The 25,059-nt window shown below is 28.5% G+C and overlaps 1 protein-coding gene across 2 annotated transcripts; it reads right to left on the reverse strand.

Annotated features, from left to right (window-relative positions):
- Positions 1–901: 901 nt before the first annotated feature.
- Positions 902–18,692, reverse strand: LOC111679154 (runt-related transcription factor 3). 2 transcript variants are annotated; one of them, XM_023440664.2, is made up of 5 exons: positions 17,943–18,692; positions 11,105–11,218; positions 9,119–9,220; positions 2,467–2,661; positions 902–2,371 (listed from the first exon to the last, which is right to left on the reverse strand). In XM_023440664.2, the coding sequence occupies exons 1-5, from the start codon at positions 18,469–18,471 to the stop codon at positions 1,506–1,508; spliced, it is 1,806 nt and encodes a 601-aa protein (XP_023296432.1). In that variant the 5' UTR covers positions 18,472–18,692; the 3' UTR covers positions 902–1,505. The 2 variants fall into 2 exon arrangements, with proteins under 2 accessions (XP_023296432.1, XP_023296431.1); XM_023440663.2 differs by having other exon boundaries at positions 9,119–9,235.
- Positions 18,693–25,059: the final 6,367 nt, after the last annotated feature.

The raw sequence follows: 25,059 nt of genomic DNA on the forward strand, positions 1-25,059 counted from the left end.
ACTTGGTTGGTACTTCTTCGTGTTAAAATAATTACTAAAAATGATGTTATGTAAGTAAGTGTTTAACTATTACTTAGTAATTCTAGTTTTGCGTTATGTACGTTCATCTGTCCATGTAAACCTTGTATGTTTTTCCAAATGACCGCTCCGTATTCGACCCTTATACAATTACTATGATTGTTGTTATGGTCTTTTCTGTAAAATTTCGCTAGGAAAAAGATGTGTATAATCGTTTCTATTTTAAATTATGTTTAAACACCTTTCGTCTTACCTCATTTTTATTGACTATATAACTCAAAATAAAACTCATTTTAAGATATAAGTATTTCTTTTGAGAATATTAATACATAGACTTTGGTTGTATGTATAATAATTAATCATTTATTTTCTCACATCATATTCAAGTTGATAATAAAGTTTTTTCTTTTATTTTTTTTCTGTTCTATAATTGAATTATATATTATTTATTTTCATAATTTGTTTAATTTAAAATCATTTTCAATTACTGCTTAGACACTACAAATAATAAACTTTATGGAGTTTCTGTATGATGATCTTAATTAAAATTTACTTTAAATTTATTTTCCTTTCTTAATTTCATTATTTAAATTTTTTTAAGTTTCTTTTTTATTATTATATTTGAGTTTATTTTAAAAATGTTGAAAATTTTAGTTATTATTTTCATTATTATGTTAAAGTAAAGTCTAAAGTAATTTAGCTCTGTATTATTTCAATATTGACTAGATTTTTTTGGGGGGATGTTAATTTTTTTTCTTAATTTTTTAATTTAATATTTTTTTATCCATTTTTATATTTACAAAAAAGTTTTTTTTATTAATATTAGTTTTTAAATATATATTATTTTTACTACATTTAAACGACATTTATTTTAAATATTTTTTTGTAATTAATACATAATTTAATTAATTTTATTAGAAAATCATTTAACAAACTAAAAACCGACAAAACAAATTGCACATTTATTACAGTTAAATAAACAGAAAGATAGATTTAATAAAGGATATTTACAATAAATTACAAGATTTAGTTTAAAAATCATATAAAGGATTAAACTTAAAATTCTTTTAATTCTTTTTAGGAACTTAGATGCGCTCTGTTTAAAGTGGTTTTGCAAAAATTTATTTAGTTTTTCTTTTTTTTGGGGTTTCTTTTTTACGCAAAATTCAACATTCAATTTAACAATGATACGAGTACGTTATTCAAATGATATTTTTTCATTTGTCTAAAACTCTTGTTAGTCTTATGTGGTAATTGAATTTGAAATAAATTAACTAAAATTTTGGATTTTCTTTTAATTTCTTTTTAAATATTGAACTAGTTTTCTCTATATTTATACAACTATTTACAAAAATCACACTTATTTATTTATTTCAACTTTAGATTTCTTCTTACCAGTGCTTGCTCTCTGTACCTACAGCCGTACTCTCTTCCGCTGGATTCTCGTAACACTAAAGGACAGCCGAGCCGCACCAAAGCACCTGACCTCAATATGGCCGCCAAACACTACCCCCATTATCAGCTGGATTATGATGACCACGATGAGCAGCCAGGGCGGTCAATTGTCGATTAGTATTACCATCTTCTATATTTCTTACCGAAGCCCCACAATTTCCTATTAAGGTCAAATCCCCAGGATGGGTGACTCCACCACCGGACATGATATTATGCTGTTGTCTTACACCCACATTACTGATATGATCCATAACACTTTGCAATTCACCGTGGACTGTGGAATTGGGGGAAGTATGGGAGGGTAAGGCATGAGAATGGAAACCATGCGATTGATTGGCGGCGGTATAAAGTTGTGAATACAATAAACTAGCCGGTAGGACAGGATATAAAGAACCATTACAGCCAGCACCTGCAGCACCAGTATGTCCTCCACCCACTCCCACACCCGTACCAGTTGCCCCACCATAAGCTGCTGGGTTTTGTGTTTGATTAACAATACCGCTGAAATTCTGATTTGCTCCCACCAACGAATTATTGGCTGAACCATTCGAATTACTATTCGTGCCTCCATTTGCGGTAGCATTACCATTAGTACCTCCCAAATTGGGTGTGTTAGTCGATAGTAAATCCTCCTGCACCGGTGACTCAGCTTGAGAAGAATCACTTAAACTGCGTGGACCATTTTGACTTGAATGTACATTGTAATCGTTGTTGGTATTATGATAACGCGGCACTAATATCGAATTTGTACCCGCCACTGCACCACCATTAACCGTCGATGAAATAGCAGTTTGTCCGGTAGAGCCCAATAAACTATGATGTGTCATTTGTCCGGTAGTAGAACCCACTAGATTACTTAAATGTTGATCCAAATCGGAGGCTGTAGAGTCCGGTAACACTGTTATAGAAAACAAATTTAATAATTGTTATTTTTATTGTTTACTCTTTTGTCACTTTTTTATCCTTTTTTCTTCTTTGTTCTTCAACACTTACTTGGCACACAATCTCTATTGGAAGCTCCTGTAAAATCTTGATTATTCGGCTGTTCATTGGATGAACAGGAGAAACCCAAAGCTGGATTATTAAATTGTGCTGAAGTTGGTGTTGTACATGATGATAAACCACTGCTGGCTAAATAGGGTGAATAGGCGGTTGCAGAACCATAACCCCAGTGTGTATTGCTGGCACCTAAATGAACCAAAAATTGGAACACAGGGTGGGTGAAGTGTTAAGTGATTTTGCTTATTTTTTTTAATTTTATAAATATTTTTTTTAATAAAAACCAAGAAAAACACAACACAAACCGAAAAACTTGTAAAAACGGAAAACATGCACATGCCAAGCTTAAAAAAATTATCAAAAATAATAAATAACTTGGAGTAGATAATACAATTTAAGAACTTAACTTTTATTAGGTATAACAGTTAAGTTTCCATGGAAAACATAAAAAATGTATTTCTATAGAAAAGTGTTATAATTTATTTTCCAAAATAAAGATGTGGATTACTTTTTAGTTAAGCACTTAATTTGTATTTTACCTTAATTGAGAAATATTTTAAAAACTTGTTGACATATAAAAAGATTTTATACAAAAGGGGCCAAGGGAAATATGGGTCTATCCTTACAAATTTTGGTAGAGTGATATACATCTACATTAAAGTTATTTATGCAGAATTTAGTCGTGTTATTAGTATTAATGAGTGAGTTTTGATCATCAAGTAAATTTTAGAAGGTCACCTTATATGAGGGCCAGGTTCAAGTGAGGCCCGTCCAGTACGAAAACCAGCTGTATAGATTTAAATAAAAATATGTTTTGCTGATTTTAATATAGAGACTAGAACATTAAATATAATGTTCTAGTCTCTAATCTCCCCGTATATAGCTTAAAAACCCTATTCTGGGAATTGTAAGGGAGCTAGGCGAAAGCATTCACCGATTTTTACCATTTTCAACAGGCATTGGGTAGCATGCACACAAGGTTTACATGGATACGAAGACGGACGAATATACGGACAGACGGACATAGCAAGATCGATGTAGAAAGTAATTCTGAGCTGGTTGGTATACTCTAGGGTAAATTTCCTTCCCCCTACACTAACATTTTTTTTAATAAAATTTTTTCTTTCGACTATTGTTGACTCATACCTTTCTGTAAAAAAAATCTTTTATAATAAAATTTTCAATAGAAAAACTATAAAATTTAATTTTCAATAGATGAATATGTGATTTACAATTTGTGCTGATTTAATAGATATTTAAAATCGATAAAAATATGGATATCTTAACCTGAGCCTTGCAAGTATTCAACTACAGTTTAAAAAACTTATTTCAGTAGCACAGTTATTTTTCCTAATGGGCCTAACTGATTTTTAAATTTCCTCCAATATTATCTATTAAATGTTAAAAATTTACAAAAAAAACTGCACATGTAAATAAAATTGCGTGTAGTTAAAAGTCATTAGAAGGATACTGTTATATTCAAAATATAACAAAAAAAATTACCGAAGCAAATGACCATCAATAAAATAAATGTGGGCCGCTAATTATGCCAATATGGCGTGTCGCATACTACATTGTATATGCAGCCCTAGTGTAAATGAATGACAACCATTATGCGGGTTTTGGCTACTGATTATTGGACATAACAACATAGACATAACTTCCATAGAAAAAGAAATCTATGGGTCTGTCTATCCGTCCTTCGGTTGGGATAAAAAGTAAACATGACAAAAATTTCCTATATAAACATGTATATATAAATAAGTTCGTATGTATGTGTGTGTAATATTTTATTATATTATATCAAACTAATTGCAGCATTTGCTTGCAATGGAGCTATATTACTAGCCATGGTAGCGTTGTGTTTATTTTTGTAATTTTATGTTTTGTATTTCATCTAAAATACACATGTTGTATTGAATTCATTAGATTTTCAATGTCTGTCGCCTTGTTGGTCATTTGCATATGTATGAAGGTTTGTGATATTGGTGCCTATCTATGTAAGTTTTCTATGCAATGAAATATATATAAAATACTATATATTTTTGCTTGTGTCCTGTATGATAGCGTCAATGTTTTTTTATATACATTTTTTTTCAAATAAAATTTATAACAAATTCTGTTTGTGTGTATGTGCTGCAGCAGACATTTTATATTTTGTTTTGTGTAGATTTTTTTTCGAATTTTAAAATATTTTTGTAGGCTGTATAAAAACGTGTTTAAATTGAAAAGTTTAATCACGATGAAATATTGTTAAAAGAACTTTTTTCTCAGAGAAACCAGATGGATATTTTGTATACTCTTCAATAGAAAAGTAAAAGGAAAATCCTGTTTAGTTAAGTTTTTAACTAAACTAAATCAATTGTTCCAGTAGCTATCTGTTAGTAAATTCTTTGTCCCAATGCCTTTATTATGACAACACTTAGGATGATCTCGGATATTTCGACAACGGTGACTGTGAAATTGGTCTTGATTAGTTAACAGACTAAAAGTTAACATATATTGGACGGTACTTATACAATTAAATGTTATAAAAGGAAAAATTCTGATTAATTTCCAATAGACCCACTAATATCTGTTTTACACTATACAATGTATTTATATGTAAATATACATTTTATAATTTATATAAAAATTTTATGTTGCAAAAAAAAATAATAAATAAATCCATATATACTTATGTATTTATGTGTATATGAATGCATGTATGTATAATAATTAGGCTTAATTAATAGACCATTCGAAAATTATTAATTAGTTTTTATAGGCGCGCGCGGTACCAGTTTAAATGGTGAATATTGATTTTGTGGTGGCTTTATTAATGCTATTGGCTTAAACATTTTCTACCTCCTTTAATTATGTGGCTTTATTACCAACAAATAATAACAACAAAAAAAGTCATAAATAAAAAAAACTACATATAAAATACCCAGCAATTCTGTTATGAGTTAGTGTGACTCCTCTCACAAATTTCTTACTACTTAAAGGGATAGCTTCTTTAAAGTATAAATAGAATTAATCAATTGTCATTTTACTGTTCCCAAGTAATCTAATGGGTGCTTAATCATCATTATATCAGTATTCCTAAGTAAACAAGAACACTTAAATCTGTCATACACGGTTGTCAAATCTTACAATATTGGCAGTTAAACATTCAGAAAATGTTAAACAATTGTCTTGAATTACAATTTTTTTCTTTGAAAGGGCAAGGATTTTAATGCACTAAGAAATTAAAAAAATGCGCTTATAATATGCACTATAAAAAGGGAAAATATGCACTAAAAATGTGAAAAATATATTACTACTTTAACGGAACCACGACCTCGAGAATGACAAATATAAAGACTAAGAAAGAACTTTAAATAGTATATATTTAATTTCTGAAAGTGGAAATCTTGATAGCAATTCTAATAAAATTTGTTGAATGAATGTATTTTTATATAAATTATATTTCTTCCGAATTTTATCGTTTGGTAATGTTTTTAAGTCAATTATGGACGTGAGAAAGATGTAATAAAAAAAATTTCATCAAGTTATCTGTTTATATGGACACACAGATGGCAATTTATGCATTTATAACAAAATATGCAAAAACAAATCGTTGCCATTTTGTAGCAAATTCATTGATTCGAAAAGAAAACTACTTAAAAGTTATTTTTGAGTTACTGACTCGTTAATTGCATAGAAATCTTTACCCTGATTATAACCCTTCAAAACAAAAGTTAAGAAATTAAAATAGAAGAAGACGTAAAAAAAGAGGATGTAAATTTGTGCAATAATTATTAATAAAATGCTAAAGCATTAATTAAGGATAGCAACCCCATACTGCAGGGTATATACATACATATTATATATATGTATTTGTATTTTGATCACTTTAGTATTAAGCACAGAGTTTGTTGAATATTGTGATTTTTACCATTTTTTCCAATACGAAATTATTGTTTGTAATTTTTTTGTTTGTAAATATGCGTGTGTGTATGTGGCTGTCATTTAAAATTGTGAAATTAATAAAATATTTGTTTGTTTGTTGTTGATGTTTTTTTTACGTTGCCAGTAATTAAGTCGTGCGGGTTTAGCTTAATAAAATATTTAAATAAATAATAAATAACAATTTTGATTTTCAATTTTATATAGTGGTATTTAACAGTTAAACACACATACATAATCATAAATAAATAAATACAAATAATATATATTATTTGATATCCTTTATAGGAAGATGAGACAATTTAAGGGCGTAAGTCCTATAATGTACTAATACATAGAGGTGTTTGAAAAATGAATAAAATTGTGGAAAATTTTGATTTTTTTCAAAGCTGTTCCATGGAGGCTTGAAAGATTTATGATCGAAATTTACAGAAATTTATATATGAAATTTTTTTGAGAATAAAGCTTTAGAAAAACATTTAAGTGGAGCATTCTCAGGGAGTTGTTATAAATGGTAACATAAATAATTCTCTTAATCGTGAACGTATTAACAGAATTAACTTCAATTTCGGTTGGACTAGAAGTGCAACAGATCATGTTTTCTTTTTAGGAAAATATGTTAAGATATCTGCTCAATTAAACTTATACATGCATAGTATGTATGTAGTTCATGTGTCAAAAAAAAGACTTAAGTAAAAAGAAGTTACTTAAGGTGATTCTCATAGATCCTGTTTAAAACTCATAAACAGACATATTTAATCACCGAAACACGCTGCAAACATTTAAAAAAAACTACCAATTCATTAGCTGTTGACAGTAGAGAATATACATGCAACATATAATTGCAGCAGCAACTGCTTTAACAAAAACAACATTTAATTTATTAAATTTATACCACTGATGTTTATGACATTAATTTAATGCCTTTTTCCAGAAAACACATAATTCAATTTATTATTTCGTGTTTGGTTGCTGAAAAAAAACAACAACAAACGAACATTTACAAAATAAAAAAAATATTGCAAAAATATATAAACGACAATCATAAAAATATGAATATAAACCTCTGTATATAAGCAGCTACAACTGCAAGGTAATTTATATATGAATAAATTATTTATTATTATAGGAAAAAATATTTATATTCATAATAATAATGATAATAATCATATAGTTGTATATGTTAAAAAAACCTCATCAGAGTATTTTAAATAAATGCTAAGGTTGTGTTTTTTCATTAAAATCATTTTATTTGTAAATTAAACAAAATGGAGTTTGTAGCAGACATTATAAAATAAAGGCCACTAATTTAAAATTATACTTTGTTGCTGCCGCTGAAATTAGCAGATTATTAATTATTTTATTGTAGATACATTTTGAATTGTATATAAAAGTGTAATTAATACTAATTATTTTACTGAAATGAATACGATTTAAAGTATTTTTAAATTAGAGAAGAAGCAGACTAGAGAATCTGGTTTCAAATATTTGTATATTTAAAATATTTAATTTCAGCTAGATCTACTGTAATGTATTAAACAAAGTTATAAGCATCCCCAAATCTGACAGAGTTTAACTTACCAACTGACTAACTTACTAACTGACTAACTTACCAACTAACTAACTTACTAACTTACTAACTTACTAACTTAATAACTTACTAACTTACTAACTTACTAACTTACTAACTTACTAACTTACTAACTTACTAACTTACTAACTTACTAACTTACTAACTTACTAACTTACTAACTTACTAACTTACTAACTTACTAACTTACTAACTTACTAACTTACTAACTTACTAACTTACTAACTTACTAACTTACTAACTTACTAACTTACTAACTTACTAACTTACTAACTTACTAACCTACGAACTTACTAACTTACTAAATTTCCAACTTACTGTTTAACTATTTGCTTTAATTTGACCCCTGATCCCATCCTCAAGGCTTCCTCATAAGCATATTTTTTATACATAACGTATGATTAATAATGATAACATTTCAACAAGTTGTTTCGAATTTGCAATGTTGCTTTGATTTTTCTTGGGTTGTGTTAAGAATTCAAAATTTCATCTCAGTATATGATAATTTGTTATATTTGTGCATTTTTTCTTTAAAATATTCTCAAACTATTTAAAATAAGGTTTTATATAATTGTGTAAAAATAACTATTTTTCTATGACAAAATAAAACCTCAATTGTTTTGCACTAAAACTAGATTTTTTCATGAAAAATACAAAAAATTCATATATCAATCTCTCTACCTCAACTATTACGAAAAAATTGTATATGTTTATATATTTGTTTAACAAATAATTGTGAAAGTACCTATATTGAAAAAATAGCAAAAAAAAAAAAAAAAAAAACAAACCGACCAACAAACTAATCGTTTTTGTGTGGATTTTTATGCGGCTTTTTGAGGTTCGATTTTGTGGTGTCTGACAGTGGTATTATTATTTTTTTAGCAGCCGCTTTTTTCACAGATTCTATGGTTGTTTTTTGTTTTAAATAGAAAAACGTAAAATATATACACTTAACTGCTATTAATATTATGGTTTTAAGTGTAGCTTTGTTAATATAAACAACAAACTAAAATATTTAATCAAAAAACATTTCAAATTGAACAAATTAAAAAAACGATTAAAAACGTGCTTATGTATAGTTTTGATATTAAAATGTTAATATTTTTAAATTTAATCCATACTTACTTTGACAGTTGCCAATTGGTGGCATACGAAAACCGGATAGAGGATCCGTTGAAAAATGAAAAGGTCTTTGGCCGAAAGCGAAATGAAATTGTTGCTGTTGTCCTAAAATTGATAACACTGAATGTTTTGAATGTTTTTTAATAATCCGCTCTTAATTAAGGTTTTTGTGTGAGTGTGTGATTTTGAGTGTTAAGACTAAGGTGTAAACTGTACTTGTTAAAATTTAACCCTTTTCAAAAATTTAATAGTTTTTTTTTGTAGTAATGCTTCTTTGATAAAGTTTAACATAAATGTAAATGTCTAGTAAATGTATATATTAGGGTAGTAGTTTTAGAGCTACAAATAAATCGAAATTTTAAGTAAGGTCTGTAATGAAGTTAAAAAATTCAATTAATTGAGGGTAGTCATAGTCATAGCATGTTTCTTGCATTCTATCAAACATTTACTTTGAAGCTTAATTTCTTTGTTTATTATATTTCGACTTAATCACAGATCACTTTTATAGTTCCATAATTAGTAACATTAATTTCTTGAAGGCCTTATTGTCATACATGGCGTATGATTAATATTAATTAATGACTAATTTTGGTAAACTTTAAATATTTATCAAAATGAGATTATTTGACAGTCTTAAAATTGAAAATGTAAATATTCTAATATTTAAATAAACTCCATGATAATGCATCGAGGACTGATTTTACGATTTTGTCATTTAGAATTTGAAACAAATGCATAAAATGGAAAACTCAATATAGGAATGCCACCTTATTACACATAAATGCCTTCATTAAAATATAATAACCCTTCTTCAAAACTTGCAACAATAGAAAACTTTTAAAATATTAAAACTAAAAATGCTCTTCTCCTCTTTTCCTAAAAATAAAAAAACTACAAAAGTTTAGAAATTAAAATAGAAGACGTTAGAAAAGAGGAGGTAACTTAATGTTTTAAATGTGTATGTGTATATAAATGCTATAAATCATTTTGTGGAATAGTAAGTAAAATAAATAAAACAATTGTGTTTTATTGTAACTTAAAGGACAAGGACATATTTAAGTATGAGTAACATAAAGGATTATATTATTTCACTTCTATAAAATGTATATTTTACCAACAGATTGTATATAAAAAAAATAGTTTTTTACTGTAATATTTTTTGTGTGTTTTTTAGTATAAAAGAAATAAAGCAAACCTAGGGCTTAACATATGCAAAATGTAATATATTTGCATCTTTATAAATATTTTAAAAACAAAATGGACTTTCAAATTCATTGTACAATGCAGATGTAAGAGTAGTGTTTTCAATTTTGTTTTACAAAAGTTGTACGTTCATTTTTAGTTGTTTATTGCTGTTTTTTGTTAACCCTTTTTATTGTAATGTTATTTAGCATTAATGAATATTCTTAAAAGATGAATTGTTTTCTATATGTATGTATGTATTTATGTAAAATGTATGGCATAGAGAATGAGTGTTTAAAACTAAGCAAGGACAAAACAATAACAACTTCCAACCGTATGTAAATGGCCATAAACTATCTTTGGATGGATGGCAAAAGCTAGACTAGTCGGAAGGGAAGTAAAGCTAGACTCAGATATACATATGTATATTTGTGCAGATTCTTTAACTGGCTTAGACATCGTTAGGGATCGAACTAGTCATCACTAAGCAAGTACTCTATAATACATTTAAAAAACAAATAATTTCGAATAAATCATATCCTATTTCCGGGCATACTTCCCATTTAAAAATTGTTGTAAATTTTTCTCTTTCTCTTTTAATGTGAGTGTTTTGTATAAATTTATCACTAAATCTAATGAATTGTCTTGCATTTTAGAATGTTTAACTAAAATTAAATCTTATTCCCCCCATTTCATATTCAAGGATTTATGAGTTTTATACTATATTGTCAATGTCTGTTGTAGAAAGTGTAATTTTATTCATGTATTATTGAACATTTTTATTTAGCTGTTGTATGAACTACTTACTGGTTTTTGAACGTGGTTCCCGGGGTCCATCGACGGTGACTTTAATGGCTTTATTGTAGGTGGCAATGTGGGGCGGATTTGTTGAAACTGTGATTGTCAATGTAAAACTCTTCCCTGAAAGTAAATTAAAGAAAAGATTTTTAATGAATAATTTTAATAGATTTTAATGCTGAAACTAGTTTTTTTTAGAATGTATTCTCTTGACTAATCTATAAGCTAGACTGGAGTCTAATCTATAGTCGACAGTATAGACTGATTCATACTCGAATCTAAAGACCGAACCATAATCGATATTACAAACTGATCTATTGTCGAGAGTATAGATTGATCTACAATCGAAACTGGAGACTGGAGATAGTAGAAAGAAAAGACTGATTTGCATTCGATATGGTAAATTGATCTATAGTTTACAAATACTAATTTCTAATGTCTCGCCTACAGACAGATCTGTAGTAAAAACTGTGAACAGTACCGAAATTGTAGACTCTTCCATAGACAAGACTAAAGACTGACCAAAAGCGAAATCATAGATTGATCTTTAGTTGTTGAATAATCTATAAGAGAGATTATAAACTGATTTGCATCCGAAATTGTAATCTATAGTCTAGAGTATAGATGTCTCGACTATAACTAGGTCTCTATTTTAGACTGATCTATAGTCGAGATTGTAAATTATAACTGATCTATACTTTAGACTGATGTAAATATAATTAAGATTATAATAAAAAGACAAGTCTTAAGTCTTAACTTACTTATAAACATAGAAATATTATTTCTCCTAGTGTAAATTACAAGAGAAAAAGTGTTAAACATTAAATAGAATGTTGCAAAAAACAACAGCAACAGACTAGCAACTAACAAATAGTCCAAAAAAATACTACAAACCCACACTAAATGATGCACGAAAATGTTTGTGGCCTTTGTGATGATAATTGTTAAAGGATTTTTGTTTCCACATACATACCCATCAATCGACGTAAAAGAGCAGGAAGCCTAAAACAAATAGTTCAGCTCTAAAGTATAGGATAGTATATAGCATAGTACAGTTAATTGTTATACATACAAATACCCTGAGGAGCACGAATAGAAGCTGGTAATAGATAACCAGTACACAAAACATACATATTTCATTGCTGAAGCTGCTGTTTGTTTTCGACAACACAACCATAAAATACAGCAATGCATAGAGAATACTATCGTATAAATAAAACTGAATTGATTCCTGTTATTCTAAACAAACAGAACGAGTTTTTTTCGCCGAAGACTATTTTAAATTTGAAGCCATCATCAAAACTCAAACTACAGAAAAAACTTTTGAAGTTTTTTTTTTCAATTTTTCCTAAACAATTGAATTGATTGTATGCCTAAAACTATATACACTTATTTTGAAACATTTCCATACGATTTAAATGTTGTTAGATGAGCGCGTAAGTGTACAAGTGATTTAACCCCACACCCTGAAGGCAACAAATAAATGCTTGTATTACAAATAAACTACAATGCATTTCATTTTAAATATCACCCGTACATTCGTAATTTCTATACCATTTACATTGGTTTGTCTGCTACATTAGATGACTGACCGTCCAGCCAGTCCAGTCCGTTGGCCCCCATCCGTATTCAAACACACAAAAAATTGCTTTATTTGAGTAAACGCTATGCTGCGGTTTCATTGCTACCGAATATTCAAACAAAAACAATAGTGCAAATAGAGAAAAATAAAAAAAAATCTCTCCTTTTACAATATGAATCAAATAGACAAAAATCTAACTATTCCATTCAAAATAATCTATGTTTTTAATTTTTTTTGTTGATATATCGGTTATTTTTAATGGTGTATCCATCCTGACATAGCGGCCTATAGTTGTTCATGACATGCTCATCGTTTGACATTTAATGTTTTATGCCGTCATCAGCCTTGGCATGTATGGGTGATTTCTACATTGTGACATTTATTACAAAGCATTTTTTTGAGTTATCAATATTTTGGTGGATTTTTTGGTGCTGGTGTCTAAAGGAATTAATTTTGGATTAGACTAGACTAAAGAGAATACTAAAGAGTACACTATAGATTTAACTACAGACTAGAAAAGGAGACTGGACTATATACTGGACTATATACTGGACTATAGACTAGACTATAGACTGGACTATAGACTAGAGTATAGAATGGACTATAGACTAGACTATAGACTGGACTATAGACTAGACTATAGACTGTACTATAGACTAGAGTATATACTGTCTATGTTATAGACTAGATTATAGACTAGACTATTACTATTGACTAGTCCCGACTAAAGTCTAGTTTACAGTGGAGATTGGACAATAGTCTTGACGCTATAGCCCCTTCTACAGTGGAGATTAAATTCAAATAAAATAATATTTTTAAGTTAAAATCCAAACAAAAAAAATGCTGTCAATTCATTCCTTTAAACATCTGGTTAATATATATATTACATTTTGACTATTGATTGTAGCACTAGTTCAGTTTGTCTATTCGTTTTTCGAAAAAGCGGGTGTTTACAATTATACAATGATTGAAATTGTGTTGACGACACGGTGTTGCCTCTATTGAGGCTTTGGTTTTGTGGTCTTGCCACATACAAAATGAAAGCAACAAAATGTACTCGTAACTATTTCCCAAACAAAGTAAAATGATTTTTCATATATTCGGGAATAAAAAGAAAGTCTTGTTAAATTGAATTGGTTTCTTCTGAAAACGAAAATATTTTAAATCTAAGCCAAAATAAACTAAGTAAATGTAAATAAAATGTTCTCGAGTCACAGTCGATCAAGTTAGAAATCTTTGAAATGTTTAAATGACTTAAGTTAATATTATGTAATTAAAGAAACTCTAGTCATTTCAGTTGAGAGATGGTTGCATATCACAGTTTTAGAACTAAAATCTAATGGATTTTTAAATATGTATTTGTACTACTTAAGTATATTAAATTTATTCTTCTTTAAATTTCTTTTAAAATATAATTCCTTTTTCCACCTTAATTAAAAACATTTAAACCAATCATTTATTTTTGAATACAACCCTTTATTTTCAGCAACCGAAAGAAGTGACAACTTCCAGACAATTGTTTTAACTAAATTCAAAAGAAGTGTATAAACAATACTGAAAATTTATAGAGAAAAAATAAAAAGGAAACAAATAAAGATTTATTTGTTCCTCTACTCACACATGTGACTGTCTAACTAACTACATACATATGTAATTCCATGGTGAACGTGTGTAAATGATTAACGCTTTTTTGTTTTCGTTAAATAGAAAAATAACAAAAGACAGCTAAATTTCCAAGGTAATTTAAATGTTCTTATATTATATTTTAATTAAAACACTTGTCTTATAACAAAGACTAAAAAGAAAACAAGTTAATTAAATTTTAAATACGCAAAATTTAAAACAAAAAATGTTGCAACTCATAGAGTTATAAATCTTTTCATCATCTACCAAGTTTTACATAAATAACCGACAAATAAATATTTGCTTGAAAAATTTTTTAAGGAAAAACTTTTTTGGTGTTTCGTTAAAATACTTGTTTTTGAAGGAGTTTTTAAAAAGATTTTCTTAAGTCTTTTGTGTTTACTTTTATGGTGGCAAGTGTAAGGGATTTTTTTGTCAACGAGTTTTTCCTTTTTAACGCCTTTTCATATTTACTCGGCGATTATAAGGGTGCCGTTTGTCCTTTTGGATAATAAGAAAAAAATTTTTATAGACTGTTGATTTTTTTTGGGGTAAACCGAAGATGGGTTTACCATTGGTAAAACAAATATTTAAAGAATGAAAAAAGCATAAAGTTTTATGGAGATTTATATAATTTAACTTATTAATCGCCAATTTAGCAATTTACTTTTAAGAACAGGCGCTTATTTTACTCGTACTTTAGACATTAAAATTATTTGACCTCAACAAATTTATTTGCTCTCTCAACTTCATAGTACATAGTTAAACATTTTACATAAATACAACCCAAATTTAAAATACTGACTCCTCACACAACTGGTTAAAAACATGAATTTTGTGTATTTATGTAAATATCTATTTAAATACCTTACATTTGAGTAACAATCTTAAAGACTATACAAAAATCCTAATATGCACAATATTAATTTTCTACAAATATTCATAAGCATTTGATTTATGACATGACATCATATATACTTTTATTTGATTTGCGTATAATATAACTTGGTGGTACGAAAAGTAGGTGCAAATTTATACAAATAAACATTGATATATGACTATTGAAGAATAAGGGTAACTTTCTTCCATAAAGACATGTCATTCATATGATATTTTGTGGGTCTATTGATACATTTGTCTGTATATATGTCTTTTTATTTGTATTTGTTTATGGAAATTTCTCTTTAGAAATTATACATAACATGCATATGTATGTACCTATACATGTTTTCAAAGTGGGAGATATTTTGTTTGACAAATCGTTAAATAAATAAGAAACACACCAACAATAATAAATTTTTACTGGAATACGACATGCAAACTTTGAATAATTTTCAATGAATTGTTTCTACACGCTTAAAACAAATATTTAATGAAAACAAATTGAATTGTCTGTTAAGCAGGTAATTTAAAGCATTTTTGTACCCTATGTACGGCAAAACAATAAGTAAAATATAAAATTTGCACTGAACTACATAGAGTAAAACAACCTAGAACTGAACTAGAACTGAACTAGAACAGAACTAGAACTGAACTAGAACTGAACTAGAACTGAACTAGAACTGAACTAGAACTGAACTAGAACTGAACTAGAACTGAACTAGAACTGAACTAGAACTGAACTAGAACTGAACTAGAACTGAACTAGAACTGAACTAGAACTGAACTAGAACTGAACTAGAACTGAACTAGAACTGAACTAGAACTGAACTAGAACTGAACTAGAACTGAACTGGAACTGTACGAAAACTGAACTAATATTAAATTATATTTTTGGTTCGATTTACATTTTTCGCCAAAAAACAAAACCCATTTATTAAATATATGAAGGGTTCATAAAAATCGTCATTGTTTACTATTTTTAAATCTTCATATTTATGCAGTTGGCTGAGTAAAACCTGTGTTTGTTTAATAAATTAAGATATTTTCGTATTGATTTTAAAGAGAGTGTTAAAATAAGTTTAGCGTGTTCTGCTGATATTATGGCGGTTAACCTGGATTTGACAAGATATAAATGACAAACAATTTTTAACGATGTTGATAAACAAATTTTTTATTGGTATAACAATAAATTATTAGGCATGATAACGAGTAATAAAGCAAATACTTGTGAGTAAATGATTGATTTGATATTAATATTTGTAAACTGACATTATAAGTTTGAGTAAGAAAACTGGAAATTATCAAACAAACATGTTTGAAAATTAAAGATTATTTGAAAAATAATTGTTGGTTTAAAAAATGTTGTGTGCTAAAAATGTTTTATGTTTTGTTTTTGCTGTTTTTGGTTTAATGTACTTTTATTATTTAATTTTCTCATATAAAATACATGTAAAACTTTTCATTGCAACACTTAATGAAATTTTGTGATAAACACAGAATATAAAGTGTTTTATTTTTGTAAAAAAAAACTCAGTAAAAATAGATTTAACTGAGTTGCTAAAAAAATTGTAAAAAATAGAAGAATAAAGGCAAATTGCTGCGTGTTAAATTAACACAAAAAAAGAAAATTTGAGAAAAAGAATTTAAGCAATAAAAAACTTAAATAAAAGTTTTTCGGAGATAAATAGCTTTTAGAACCCCAGTAATGGAAGCTTAACTGTGATAAATTTTTTAAGAATTGTCCGAAAACAAATGGTCAATTTCAATGCTAAGTATTTAATATGATAACTGTTCACTTTGCACATGACCCTTAACATTTTTTTATAAAATTTTTTTTTTCATAAAAATGTACAAAAAATCACTCATTCAACATAAGAATTCGCAGTTGTTTTCATTTTTTATTTATATTGTTTAAATGAAGGACTCTTCTGGCCAAGTGTAGATACAACAACAAGTATTTTTTAACGACTAATCCTTGGTTGTTATCTTGTTGCTGTTGTTTACTAAAGTGCAACCACTATTGGTTTTTTTCAAGTGTCCTGTTTTGTTAAAAGCAGTATTTTGTTCATATTTACAAAATACTGCAAAAAAAGTAAAACAAAGTTTTAAGTGTTTTGTAAAATTAAAAGTAATTCACAACAATTACAAGGACATTATAATAAATTAAAATACTTAAATAGAGAGGAAAGTTGCTTTTAGAGGTAATTATTTCGAAAAAAAAAAACTGAAAATTCTATTTCAGCTAAAGTTAAAAATGAAAAAAAAATTAATAATTATAATGTTTCATTCAAATCTGTAAGCTTTTAAAATCTCTCAAGCCCGTAAGGTTAGGTAAACTACATCAAATCTGAACAAATACGGTCCGGTAACGGGCCTGTTGTGGGATACTTTTGCATGGATTATCCTGAAGCAGTGATGGGCTGAGAGTAAATCGTTAGCTCTGATGAGTAAATCAAGATAACTAAAACATAGATCACAACATAAGTTGGTTCTTTTTTTTTTTTTTTTTTTTTGAAGAACATTTTTGGTGTCAAGTTTGTTTTCAAGGATAAGTAGTAGAAAAGTACCTTTAAAAGGGAATTTCGTAGTTTACAGTTTTATTGCATAAAATGTTTTTAGATTTTATTTACATTATACATGTAAAATATAAATAGATAAACAATATTTTTTGCTTTCACAAAACTTTAATAAACATTTCCTTTCAAACTTAAGAAAAAGACACAAAAAAAAAACATTTAACCAAAACACACGCACACTTACCTCTACCACTGCGTCCCACAAAACGTAAATCATTAAATTTAGCCACTTGATTCTTCATCACTGCCGTCGAATTTCTCAATTCGGCACAATAATTCTCATCGTTGCCCGCTCTTACCGTCACCATAGTACCGTCCATTATATCGCCTAAAGAAACAACCTTAAATGCTACCGGTAGCGTTTTATTGGAACGCCAGTGTGGCGGTAGCACAGTGCAGACAAACAGCGGACTACTGGTGCGTATTAGTTCACCCGGGTGTTCGGTTAGAAAATCACCGAGCGTACGTTCGGCTAAAATGTCTGAAGTCATTTTAGTATAGGCCTCATTGAGTAGTTGTGCTGCTGTGGGCGGAGTATTTTGTTCTGTGCTGTTGTTGTTGCCATTTGATGAGTTGTTGTTGTTATTGGAATTTGTATTTGAAGAACTGTTGTTGTTGTTATTCTGGCTATTGTTATTGTTGTTGTTATTATTGGCTGTGGCCGTATTGTTGGTATTGGCCGTGCCATTTGTTGTTGTGGTTGTGAGATGCATTTTGTTGGTGTTGTTTGTGGTGTGGTGACTCGTTGTCGGTGTTGTTTGCGGAGGCGTTGTATAGTGATGGGTGTGGCCGTAGTTGGCTACAACAACTTGTTTAAAGCGCACAATTTTTGTAGAATTTTTTAGCCAACAAGTTGTGTATGAAAATTTTTATTTTGTTTGTTTTTATTTATTTTTTTATAAAATTTGCCAGTTTTTAATTATTTTTTTGTAAAGCTTTTTCCTCAATTTGTTTTCTTTTATTTAGCAAGCCATCTGCAAAGAAAAAAAGTTGGAATAAAAAATTAAATCTAAAATTATTTTTGTTGCTTTAATAGTTTCTTTTTTCTTGTTTTTCCAACCCCTTCAGAAAAAAGTCGTGTTGGCCACATTTGTTGGTTTGACTTTTGGCCAACGGTTACACAAAAAACTTTAGCAAAAAATTTCAATTTCCATTAAATACTTTGAAGTAAAAAAAATTTACGTATTTTGTTTGTTTACCATAAATCCTTTAAATTTTAAGCTTTGTCTGTCTTTCGTTTAGGTTTTTATTTCATCTAAGGCACCAAGTTTTTTGTGTTAAATAACATCAGAAAATATTAATACTTTTTTCTGAAAACAACCAAAATTTTCGAAATCCTCAAATATTATGTAAGTGATACAGCAATTTCAATAAACAAATTTCGATCTTAATGTTTTTAGGCAATTTCCTAGAACTGAACTAGAACTGAACTAGAACTGAACTAGAACTGAACTAGAACTGAACTAGAACTGAACTAGAACTGAACTAGAACTAGAACTGAACTAGAACTGAACTGAACTACTGAACTAGAACTGAACTAGAACTGAACTAGAACTGAACTAGAACTGAACTAGAACTGAACTAGAACTGAACTAGAACTGAACTAGAACTGAACTAAACTGAACTAGAACTGAACTAGAACTGAACTAGAACTGAACTAGAACTGAACTAGAACTGAACTAGAACTGAACTAGAACTGAACTAGAACTGAACTAGAACTGAACTAGAACTGAACTAGAACTGAACTAGAACTGAACTAGAACTGAACTAGAACTGAACTAGAACTGAACTAGAACTGAACTAGAACTGAACTAGAACTGAACTAGAACTGAACTAGAACTGAACTAGAACTGAACTAGAACTGAACTAGAACTGAACTAGAACTGAACTAGAACTGAACTAGAACTGAACTAGAACTGAACTAGAACTGAACTAGTGAAAGAACTGAACTAGAACTGAACTAGAACTGAACTAGAACTGAACTAGAACTGAACTAGAACTGAACTAGAACTGAACTAGAACTGAACTAGAACTGAACTTGAACTGAACTTGAACTGAACTAGAACTGAACTAGAACTGAACTAGAACTGAACTAGAACTAGAACTAAACTAGAACTGAACTAGAACTAGAACTGAACTAGAACTGAACTAGAACTGAACTAGAACTGAACTAGAACTGAACTAGAATTGAAATAGAACTGTAATGTTTTATTTTACTTAAATTACTTTTTCCTTCATCCATCAAAACATCCATCTGTATTTTCTATTCATTACATTTTTCTTCCGTTTCTTTTATCACCGATAATGTCAATGAGTTCAGAAGGTGCTTGTAATACTTTATTTATTCGACAGCTTGTCTATGACATGGCAATCACTAAAAGTATTAAAATACAACTTTTAATACCAATATCAACCATGATGATGGAGTTAAAGAAAATGTGAGTACAGGGAAGGTAGTTGGGAAAACGCGGTTTGTCACCTTGATTTTACGGTTTATAAAAATTTTTTCATTGTCCTTTTAACCAAGAGTTAACAAAATGAGTATTTTGTTAAATCAAAATTCATGGTTTTGTGACTTTTATCGTTAGTGTAGTAAGTATCCTTATACAACTTGTTTGGATGATAAACCAAGTTTCACTTTTTTGTAATTTTGATGTTGTTGCTATTTTCAACGGAAGTGGTTTCAATTTACAATGTTGGCATTTTTCTGGGGGTACATAAAGGTTTAACGAAATTTTAGTTTTTTTTTCTACTGTTGGGAAAAACATTTTTTTTAAATGCCATTAGTTTTTTTTAACATACAGTTTTTTTCTGTGGACATGTATTGTTCTTTTTTAAAAGCAATTTTTTGTGATGTAGTTAAGTTTTAATTGGACTTTGGTTGCAAGTTTTTTATATGTGTTCTTTGGAATTTTGTATTTTTTTGTTCTTTTTACAGACATAAATGTATAGGAAAACATACCACATGTGCTGTTAATTTTTTATACTTTTTTTTTGCAGGGGTGTATTAGACTTCTTTAGTAAATTGGTAAAATAAAATTAAAACAAAAAACCATTTTAATATTTGGTTATTTATCAGAGTCTGACATAGAGAAATTAAAAATATTATTAAAATGTTTGACCTTTATTTTGGACAAAAATGGAGATGCTTCAAAAATAAATGACCATAAGGTGCTAAAAATCGATTTTAAATTAAACAACTTTAAAGCTTTGTTTGTTTATCACTACAATTTAAAATTAAATCTAAATTTAAACATTTTCTATAAATGTTTATAAAACAAAAATTGCTCTTAAAAATAAAGCCTAAATTTAAATCCTACTTTAAATCCAAACTAACCATTTCACAAATCACAACAAACAAGTCAATAAGAACAATAACAACAGTAAAAAAAATCCAACACAATTATGGGTTACCAGAAAAATTCACTCAGTACCAAACAAAACTGTTTGCTTTCCATAACCTCAAACGAACATCTACAGCATTAAAAGTCATACGACTACTATATATATATATATGTATATTGTCCTCAGAAATGGAAAAAAAATCCAAAGATTTAACTTAAACAATAGTGTTGACTACAGTTTTCTTTCCATCCAAAATTGTTTAAGAGAAAAACAATGAATGCAACAACATGCAGAGCTATTGCTGTAGTTCAAACTGCATTTGCTTCAATATTCGAAGAACAATGATTATATGGATAATGACGATTGCATGAGTTGTAGTTGCAACATCCTTAAATTGCCATATTAAATTATGGTAATTGTAGTATTTCTTACGTTTAAATACATTTCCGTAAAATGCATTCTATACTAAAAGAGATTTTTCCGTTTAATTTTCTTTTTGTTTTCATTTCTGTACAAACATCTGGTTAGTTTGAATGGGGAGGTTGCATTTATTCCTTACGTTGTCCTTGTTGTTGATACGGTGTGTCTTGTATTTTTGGTTGACTTTATTTGTATGAGGAGATGTGCTTGATGGCTACAGTTTTAAAGGAATGAATTCGTAGTGTTTATAGCTTGAAAATATAATATAAATAATGGTGAGGATCTTTAACTATGCAAGTAATGATCTCTTGTAGAATTTCTTCATTATAATCGTTTTTAAGCCAATAGAGCGTTAAAATTATTTGCTGAAGGGGACCTTATATGTAGGTAAACTGTGGATCGATACTCGTAAATTATTATGAGCCTTAGACACAAACGTAATGACAAAAACAATATACCCCGAATCTTTTGTTGATATTCTTAACTGTTCTGATTGCTTTTGGATTTATTTCCGAGGAAACGCACACGCAGAGAAAAAGCATAGTTCGACATGGTTACTATAACTAAACTATGTTCACTGTAACAATATATTGTTTTCAAAATCATATAATTGATATTTTAATTCTATTTAAACTATATGGCAACTATAAATTTCAGTATGATTCACTGAAAAATAATAATTTTTTCAATAACTAAGTAATGGTAACAATGAAAACATATTATGTTACTAACAAATATTTCAACTTACAAATAACCATTATATGTTATGTTGCTATATGTTATTAAGCTGATTTTAATCATAATACGATATTTCAAAATTGTTACAATAACCATAACATATTTAGACTACAATTATAAATTTATCTATTATATGTTGCTCTTAGAACATGTTTTTTTCTCTGCGTGCAGGAGATCTCTTTTCCTATCTCTATCAAATTATAATTTTTCGTTTTATTTATTGAAAAATTATTCTAAATGAAAATTGAGTTTCATTTCGGCAAACAAATTCAAATAATTTAGTACACAGAAAAAATTATCGGTAGTTTATTTTCAATTAACATGTTCATTTTTTATTTAAACAAATTTTTATTTGTCTTAATTATCTCGTTTATTGAAACTGTTTAAAACTAAAGTGTAAAATGTTGAGTAAATTTTTAATAAATTCAATTAATTTTTTAATTGATTGAAAAAAATTATCTGGCCTTCTTTTCTATTTTAGACTTAAAAATTAATAAAAAATCAATTTTATATTTATTAAATATTTAATTTATACAATTAATGAATTAATCAATGTTAAATCATGTCTCAATTATTGACATTAATTGTTCTGATTAATACGTTATTTTGAAAAAATATGTATTTTTATTTTTTTTTAAATTTTGTAATTGATATTATCATTTTGGTTATAGGTGCAAAACTTGCTTGATACAATTATTTTGATAATTAAAACTCATTTTCAGTTTTTTTTTTTGTATACAGCAATCATTTATTTCGAGTTATAAATAATCGTAAAAGATTCGAAATAAATTTTGTTGATTCAAAAAAATATTTTATTTATTAATACTGAAATCAAAAGAAATCATTCTTTAACTCCAGAGTCCCTAAAAACAAGATTGTTTTGTTGTTGTTCTGAATATCTCTTGGCGGTGTTTGGTGTAGGATTGACTGTCGTAACAGTAACAGTAACATAGTGGTGGTAATGGTTTTTGTGGTAATAACCTTGATGGCGACAAAGTTAGTTTTATGTCAAAATGATGTAGTCTCAAAATGTTGTTTTTGTTGCTATTGTTCATACTATGACTAAATCTTGTACAGCAAACTGCATGTTGTTTACGAGTTGTTGTTCTTGTTCTAACATGGAAAAACGTATGTGTAAATGTTTTTGTCATTTTTAAACATCTTTCACATCATTTTGTGTTGAAGGAGTGGGAAATACGTTGCCAAAATCAACTATACTTTTGGTCAATTTCGAGGTTTTGTGACTGTCGTCGTCATCGTCATCAACAACTTGTAGGTTTTCCTAGTGGGTGAGAATGTTTCTGTTCTAACATAGTGCCAGTGGTGGTCGCGTCTAGATGCCACATTTAAACTGCATTGTGGCAACGTTGACAAACACTTTACTTCAGTTTAAGGCTCATACACTAGCCATGGTTAGACATTAGGCTACAAGCCTAAGGATGACATTTTTAAGTACCCACCGGAGCCACGACAACAACGACATAATATGTACGCATACAAACACACAAAATCACTCATACACCCTGGTGTTTAAACGCAAAGATGTATGGCATGTCAGTTGCAATAATGTTTAGATTTCATACATCTTTAAAATTTTCCATTGCTGTTGCAGTTTGTTTTTCTTTTCTCTCTTTCTCTACAGTCTCCAGCCTATCAAGTCTTGTTGACTAAAAATCTGAATGAGTACTACAATTAAGAATTTTAGACCTTAATTGTTTTTCAGTAGAAAAATTGGGAGCTCTTGTGATGAAAATGCAATTTTCAAACATGCCTTACAAATGTGTGAGTGAGTGTATGCTAAAAAGTGTCAGGAAAATAGTATTTCCTTTCGTGTGTGTATATGGAAGGGTAATAGTAAATGTTCAAAAATACAGGAAATGTAATTTATGCTTTTGTAGCCTGATTACTGTAGACTTAAAGCAGGGGACATGATGGAAAAAAATCTAACTGTTTTCTATGCATTTCTATAGTTTGAGCAATAAGAGTATGTAGGTGTATTTGTGTGTGCATTTCGGGCACCCCAAAGTGGCATAATAACATTGTATGAGTGTTGAAAATTCTATCAAGATTTTTTCAGAAATTTTTGTTGTTGCATGTGAAAAAGAAAAGATAAATCACTTTGAAACAAGTGCAAAGTTTAGAAAAGAGAAAAAGAATTATTTTCAAATGCATTTTACAAATACTGCTCTAAATAATGTACGTATGTATATAGTGTGCGTATGTATATGTGTTTTGTATGTTTGTGTTGTTCTTAGATGCTTTCCACAAAAAAGAGTTTATTTGTGGTTGTTTTTGTGGATCAAATGATTAAAATTGTTTTGGCAAAATTTTAAGTGTTGATTAGGTTTTTCTGTTTATAAGTGTGTGGAAGTATTTCCCTGCAGTTTGAGGTGACTCTTCAGAAGTTGTGTCTGGCCTTAGAAGTAGACAATTGGACCTAAATAGATTTTTAACAATCTTCAATATAATTGAGCTGCTTTGTGAATATCTTAAGTACACTGAGAGATTTTTTCTCCATAACATTTCAAATACACTCAAAAGTCATGGAAGTTACTGCCTCCAAGCGATACCACAAATCTTTCAAAAAACTGTTGGGTTTTGGTTAAAGTTTTCTTACATGTGTTTGCTGAATTGAAAAATTGCTTTTTAAGAATGTTAGTGTAGCAGTACTTTCTGATTTTTGTTTGTTAGTTTCTTCTAAAACTACTGGTCGGTTTTAATTTAATAAAGTTGATGAAAAATTGTGTTGAACAAAAAGCCTAGAAAATTTACTGCAATTTAATTTATTTTTCCTTAAA

This window comes from Lucilia cuprina, chromosome 3 (assembly GCF_022045245.1).
Source record: "Lucilia cuprina isolate Lc7/37 chromosome 3, ASM2204524v1, whole genome shotgun sequence".
Taxonomy (NCBI): domain Eukaryota; kingdom Metazoa; phylum Arthropoda; class Insecta; order Diptera; family Calliphoridae; genus Lucilia; species Lucilia cuprina.